The 7,500-nt window shown below is 38.8% G+C and overlaps 1 protein-coding gene across 1 annotated transcript in view; it reads left to right on the top strand.

Moving 5' to 3' along the window:
• The window catches only part of LOC138044697 (zinc finger protein 345-like), a 15,557-nt gene extending 9,231 nt beyond the window's left edge, over positions 1–6,326 (top strand). The window contains exon 2 of the mRNA XM_068891144.1: positions 4,562–6,326. Within this exon, the coding sequence (XP_068747245.1) occupies positions 4,600–6,207 (1,608 nt within the window). The 5' untranslated portion in view covers positions 4,562–4,599 and the 3' untranslated portion in view covers positions 6,208–6,326. The remainder of the gene's footprint in view (positions 1–4,561) is intronic.
• Positions 6,327–7,500: the final 1,174 nt, after the last annotated feature.

The raw sequence follows: 7,500 nt of genomic DNA, 5'->3' as shown, positions 1-7,500 counted from the left end.
AATTAACTGGGTGAGAGTTTTTGAGAAGTGGTGTGACGAAAATAGCCTTGAGAAAAACCTGGAGATGATTCTTCCCGAGCAGTTGGATAAAGTACTCGAGCGATTTTACATTACGGTCACGGTGAGCGTAATTTGTCACCGACGACATTAAAAGGTAATCAAATGGTTTTCTCGTGAAATTAGGAAATAATTTCACTTCCGTTTTGTCAAAATTCTGATAATTTCCCTCGCCTATTATCAGAATTTTGACAAAACGCGCGTGAAATTATTTCCTAATTTCACTCGTCGCCATTTGATTACACATACTAATTATTATGATCACTTGAGGGAAGATTTTATCTTTCTAGCAAATCCTCTCAACTAATAGCCTAACAGAATGAATGTAGATTGGTCAGGAGTATTTGCATGTGGATATTGAGGCTTAAGGAGTGAAATTTTGTTTTTAAAGTACAATGTCACATTTTTTTCAAACCAAGATTGGAATTTTTATGTCTCAAGACCTTCACAAATTATTTCAAGGAGGAATAAGTGTGTAAAGTGGCATAAAGTACTTCAGATTGATGGTATGGCTCAGCAGCAGTTTTTGTGGTCTTGTTTTTTTTTTCTATTAATTTTTTTTCTTCAAAATTAATTTTAAGTTCTTGTAACATGTGAACAATCTGTATTGCAGGAGTTGCAAAGTGAGCTTGACACTAATAAAATGCGGTTTATATAGTTTACGTCATAGAAAGTGCGGCGTACGGGGTTTTATGCACGAGTTGTTTGTGTCAAAAACCCGAACGAGCGATGAACGAGCGAGTGAGGGTTTTTGACACAAACAACGAGTGAATAAAACCCCGTACAAAGCACTTTCTATGTCGTAAACTGTTTATTACACATAACATGAGAATTTTCATTAAAACAGTTTTCTGAACGCGAATTAGAAACAAAACCTCACTAACAATAGAACCAAATGCAAATTTAATTTAATTCAAAAACAAAGTAGGATTTGCACGACTTGCACGAGATTCACGAGTGACTGGCATGAAAACGCCTTTACGCTATCGTTGATTGGTTATACTTCCACATGTGAAATAGCTGTACGTCATTCTGATTGGCTGTATAGGCCTTTTTCACATGTGAAAGTAAAGCGTATAGATTTGTACAAACGAGCTTTATGGAATAAAATTCTCATGTTATGTGTCATAAAATATCCTTACTTCACATGGTTGCAAGTAAATTTCCCCCCTTTCAAAGAAGCGAGTGTTCCATGCTAGCAGAAGTCTCTTTTCTTTTTGCGTTTGCTGGGCTGACGAGTTTGGGAAAAGAAATCTGCAAGCAGCGAACACTCGCTTCTTTAAAAGGGAGGAAAATTAGCTAGCAACCATATGAAACAAGATATTAAACTGCATTTTATTAGAAATTCATTTTGTTGAGCATGCTCAGCAGGTACTCACATCTAGTGACTGAATCCTCATGTGATACTTCATGTTGTATGGGCTCACTTTACAACAGCAGAATTCCTGTAAAGGAAAGGCACGGGACACAGCAGGCTCAAGTGACAGTCAGCAAACATACCATGGGGCATGCGGTTTATTCAGAAATCTCATCTTGACACTATTAGTGGAAGACCCTGGAGTCTCTGTACTACCTACCACAGTTACATGGTGGTAGCTGCAACTTAAGCCTGCCAGTCCCATTGTGTGATCTGGACTATGGGCGCTATCATGTTGCAGACACTGTGGAAGAAAATAAGTATGAAGAATATTTTCAATAACAACAACAATGTTAATTCTATTGTTTATACACTGAGGTACTGATTAATGTAACTGTATGATACATTTAATTTCGTGTTAAAATCACGAGAGCACTACAGAAAATATGAACATGATTTTTGAACTTGAACATCATCATTAAAAATGGGAATTTAAAAAATACATCGTTGCTCTTGTGATAAGAATGATAAGAACTTAATTGACTTGCAAAGGCTTAAGATGTCATTGTCAACATAACAAGGCAACATTTGTTGTATGTAAATAACCTGTACTATCGTTTGAAAAAAAAAAAACGTGAACAACGTCTTTGAAAAGGGAACCAACAACATAATAGACCAATTTGGCTAACTCAATGTTGTACCCAATTCAAATCTTTTGGGAATAAAACGTTTTGTTCCAAGTATTCCCATATCATTTAAATGTGAATGCTTCATTGTCATGCGAATTTATCACACAAAGAATCTTAACCCCGAGAAACTTGAATTGGGTACAACATTGAGTTAGCCAAATAATACTTATCGGTCTATTCTTGTCACTTTTGGGTACAAGTTTTAGATTTCTTTGTATGGAGCTATGTAAATAATGGTGTTATATATTTCTGAACCCACAACTATCAGTCAGTGAACTCAACATCAGAGCTGTAAACACAGCTTGATCTTAAATGCCTCTAGGAAAATAGAGCTGCAAGCTGCATGTGGAGGACTATGGTCTTCTCCCTCCATCAAATTCATAAAAACAAATAGAGATCAATCTAGTGAAAGCACCAGTCATAAACGAGAGAATGTCTCCCAGAGTACAACCTTCACAGGAACCCTCATAGATACACATAGCATAAAGCACAGAAGCAGTACAAATTACCACAAGCCAATTTTTTTAAAAGGAAATGGATAAGGGAATCACCTTTTCTTTCTGTTTTGGGTGAAATAAATTATGTTTGAAACAAATTCAGATGTCATAACGTTGTTGATCGTATTTGCCAAACAAAGATGATCAGTAAAAAATCAGTAACACTCATAAAGAGTTGTGTGCAGAACAAGCACTGAGTGACTTCCAATGAACAGCAGGATTCTTCCAATCTTGCCTTGCATTTGAATGTGATATAAAGGTTAATTTGCAATTATTGTGCAGCATGAGTCGCATCTATCCCTTTTTTAGCATTACTCTTCCAATGGTATAAGACTGGAAGTACATGTTTACATTGGCCACGCTCAAAGTCTGTGCACACACTAAAACCACTGCTTTGAATAATAGGTCATTTCCCTAATGCATTTTTATTGCACTCACAGTTTGTTGTGGAGGCAAAATATGATGTCTTAATGAACTTACTAGGCACATAAGTATATGGCCCAATGACAACTGTTTGCCCCCACAAAGGAATGGGTATCAAATCACCAGTAAAATGAACTGCTCCCAACAAAAGATCGTGGTTTCTTCGGCCTCACGCTGATTGGATCCATCTTCAGACCATTTGATCACGTGTAGACTCTTCATCCTATGTACATTCAGTGCGGATGATTTATCACAAAACAGTGTAAGAGAGGCCTTTGGATTTTCTCTCAGGTAGCCATTGAGTAAACCCCCAACAGAATCTTAACCAGTTATAAAGAGCCCAATGCTTTCTTTCACCCTTAAAGAGAAGAAAGAACACGACTTGGCCTAAAATAGTTCTGATATAAGTTCTTTTTTTCTTTTCTTGAACATAAAAAATTCCAAATCCCAGCTTCTTAGGTGGTTGAAGTGCTACTATGATTAAAACTTTATCCCTTGGATTTTTCGGTTTATCACATAGAATTCCAAGAAAGATTTAAAACGCTCTTTACCGTTTGGAAATATCTGCATTGGTTCGGGAGATATTTAAGTTTGAAAAATGTGTAAAATATGCAAATAAGAGGACTGATGACGTCACTCACTGCGAAACTAGTCGAAAAGCGATGTTGCGCGTTTTACAGCCCACACACAACCTGTCTTACAACAAAAAAAAAAATGTGTTGCAAGTTGCGTTAATTCAGGCCTCTGATTGGCCACCTACGAGGTCACGTAAGCTTAATTGATCTATGAAAACAAAGACGGTGGTCGCCACTTCGCAGAGGAAACGTACTGCAGCCACGTATGACGTAATCACCACTCTTGACAAATCAAGAGCTCTAGAAAAGTGATTTTGTTACGAAACAAGTTGCCTTATAGGAGTGGTAAGACGGGCAGTATTTTGGGGGATTTGTTGCAGAAAGTAGAACGGACCTCAACTTTCTGTAACATGCTGCAGCAACTTGCAACACATTATTTTTGTTGTGAGGACAGGTTGTGTGTGGGATGTAAAACGCGCTACATCGCTTTTCGACTAGTTTCGCAGCAATGTTGCAAGACAAGTTGAACGTTTTCGTTACTCGTATTACCGTAACACTTTGTTCATTTTTTAGATACCTTCTCTGTTCAGGCCAAGAACCATTATTGATCATATGGCAATTCCTGCGCAAAACTGATCTTGGCATGTTTTACGAATTGTGATCTCACTTAGCACTAAAATACACAAGAAAAAGAAGTTATTTTCATCAAAACCATCCAACCGACTGCTAAGTCAAGTGAAGGTCAACATTTAAGTCAGAAAAAAAAAACGATCTAAAGGAAGTTAATAAAAAGAAAATCAAATTCTTAATATAAAACAGTTATAAGGAAGTAAATACAACAACGTTATTGTATCATTGCTATTATTTAGTGAGTGAAGTGTAGGACAACTAGCAAGTTCTAGGAACTTACAGCGCAGGTGAAAAGAAAATTTCAAAATTTGGTGATTTCACCTTGTTTTGTAGAGTACGGCAAAGAAGGGCACCAATGATATTCTTGTTTTATGGCGTTGCCAGTCCATACTGAAGAGAAGAGGGGCGGCAAGGGGCTTAGTGAAAGAGGAAGTTTAACCAGACATGGCAGAATTCATACCGCCAAAAAACTTTATGAGTGCAAGACACACGAAAGAGTGCATACTGCAGCTGGCAAGAGGCCTTATGAATGCGAACAATGCGGCAAGTGTTTTAGTCAGAGCCAATATTTGAGAAAACATGAAAGAGTGCATAATGGAGAGAAGCCCTATCATTGTAAACAATGTGGCAAGTGCTTTGGCCGAGCAGGAAATTTGAGGACACACGAAAGAGTGCATACTGGAGAGAAGCCTTATAAATGCAAACAATGTGGCAAGTGTTTTAGGGAAGTAGGACATTTAAGGACACATGAAAGAGTCCACACAGGAGAGAAGCCTTACAAATGCAAACAATGTGGCAAGTGTTTTAGCCGAGCAGCACATTTAAGGACACATGAAAGAGTGCATACTGGAAAGAAGCCTTATGAATGCAAACAATGTGGCAAGTGTTTTAGGGAAGCAGGAGATTTAAGGAGACATGAAAGAGTGCATACTGGAAAGAAGCCTTATGAATGCAAACAATGTGGCAAGTGTTTTAGGGAAGCAGGAGATTTAAGGAGACATGAAAGAGTGCATACTGGAGAGAAGCCTTATGAATGCAAACAATGTGGCAAGTGTTTTAGCCAAGCAGGAAATTTGAGGACACACGAAAGAGTGCATACTGGAAAGAAGCCTTATGAATGCAAACAATGTGGCAAGTGTTTTAGGGAAGCAGGAGATTTAAGGAGACATGAAAGAGTGCATACTGGAGAGAAGCCTTATGAATGCAAACAATGTGGCAAGTGTTTTAGCCAAGCAGGAAATTTGAGGACACACGAAAGAGTGCATACTGGAAAGAAGCCTTATGAATGCAAACAATGTGGCAAGTGTTTTAGGGAAGCAGGAGATTTAAGGAGACATGAAAGAGTGCATACTGGAGAGAAGCCTTATGAATGCAAACAATGTGGCAAGTGTTTTAGCCGAGCAGCACATTTAAGGACACATGAAAGAGTGCATACTGGAGGGAAGCCTTATGAATGCAAACAATGTGGCAAGTGTTTTAGCCGAGCATCACATTTAAGGACACATGAAAGAGTCCATACAGGGGAGAAGCCTTATAAATGCAAACAATGTGGCAAGTGTTTTACGGAAGCAGGAGATTTAAGAAAACATGAAAGAGTGCATACTGGAGAGAAGCCTTATAAATGCAAACAATGTGGCAAGAGTTTTAGCCAAGCAGGACAGTTAAGGACACATGAAAGAGTCCACACAGGAGAGAAGCCTTATAAATGCAAACAATGTGGCAAGTGTTTTAGCCAAGCAGGAAGTTTGAGGAAACATGAAAGAGTCCATACTGGAGAAAAGCGTAATAAACGTAAGCCAATAAGAAAGTCTTTTTGCAACAGAGGTGTCAGAAAAGATGAAAAAGCAGGAGACCGTTCTGCAAGTGCAAATGAACAGGGGCTGCTCCCCTGTTGGCTTTGCCAGGAGGAATTGAGCAGCGAGGAGCTTTTACTTGCACATTACCAAAATCATATGACGTTTGAGGAGCCGTCAACCTGAACTAGTTGTGTTGTATTTTCCCTTGTTGTTGTTGTTGGTGTTGCCAACAATTAAGTTCAGTTCAGTTCAGTTAGAGTTCAGCCACTTTTCTAGTCAAATAAACCGGTTTTTGCATCAAATTGTGACATTTGTTAAACGTATATAAATTAAACTGTGAATGAAGGGGTAGTTTCTAAAGAAACTGTGGTGCTGCGTCGGTGGGGAAGTAGTATACAAAAATTTGGTTTTATCAACGGAGTTGATAATGTAAATTGGCCACCGTACAGAGATTCTAAAAGCTGACGTTTCGAGCGTTAGCCCTTCGTCAGAGCCAATCGAGGGATTATGGGTTACGTGTAGTTTTTATAGTAGAGTAGGAGCTACGCTATTGGTGGTAACATGGCAACGTGAAAAATAGGAATATATTAGTTAAATGAAAAGCGTTCGTTAATACCGTGAGGATTAAGGGTGCCGATTTGAAAGATGAATTTTTGTTCCAGATTCTTGCGGCTTTCCGTCGTACCTAGATGTAGGGAAAGGCCGCAGATAGCCATGTGTTTTTTGGAGTGGTTAGGCAGATTAAAATGGCGAGCGACTGGCTTAGATGCATCCTTGTCATTCTTCTCAACATCGCGAAGGTGTTCGCGGAATCGGTCACCTAGTCGTCTACCTGTCTCACCAATGTATAATTTATTGCATAACGTACCGGTTATGCAATAAATGACATTTGCGGAGGTACATGTGAAACGATCGGTGATCTTAACAGATCGCTTAGGTCCCGATATCTTGCTAGTGTTAACAATGAAAAGACAAGTTTTGCATCGTGAGCGCACGCATTTGAACGTGCCGGGTTGCTCGTTAGTTTTGAGCGCGCTTCTAACTAAAAAGTTGCCTACGTTTTTGTCGCGTTTGAATGAAATAAGTGGAGGTTGCGAAAAGATTGTACTAGTCTAGGGATCATTTTGGAGTAATTTAAAATTACTAAGAATGATGCTTTTGACTGCGTGATTATGAGGATGGAAAGTCAGGGTGAATGGAATTCTGTCATTCTTATCTTTTTGTGACGTTTGTAGTGATGACTGTCGATCAAATTTTTGGGCGCGATGATGGCCCGCTTTGACCACAGAGACAGGATAGCCACGTTTTTCGAAGAACTGGCACATCTCCTCTGATTTGCTGGAAAAATCGGTGTCAACACTACATAGACGTCGAAGTCTAAGAAATTGAGAATAAGGAATGGAATTCTTGACATGTGATGGATGTGACGATGAATACAACAAATAACTGTGTGAATCAGTAGGTTTGTAGTGCACA

This window comes from Montipora capricornis, chromosome 4 (genome assembly GCF_036669925.1).
Source record: "Montipora capricornis isolate CH-2021 chromosome 4, ASM3666992v2, whole genome shotgun sequence".
Lineage (NCBI taxonomy): Eukaryota > Metazoa > Cnidaria > Anthozoa > Scleractinia > Acroporidae > Montipora > Montipora capricornis.
The sequence above is the reverse complement of the archived record's forward strand: the minus strand, read 5'-3'. Positions and strand labels throughout refer to the sequence as shown.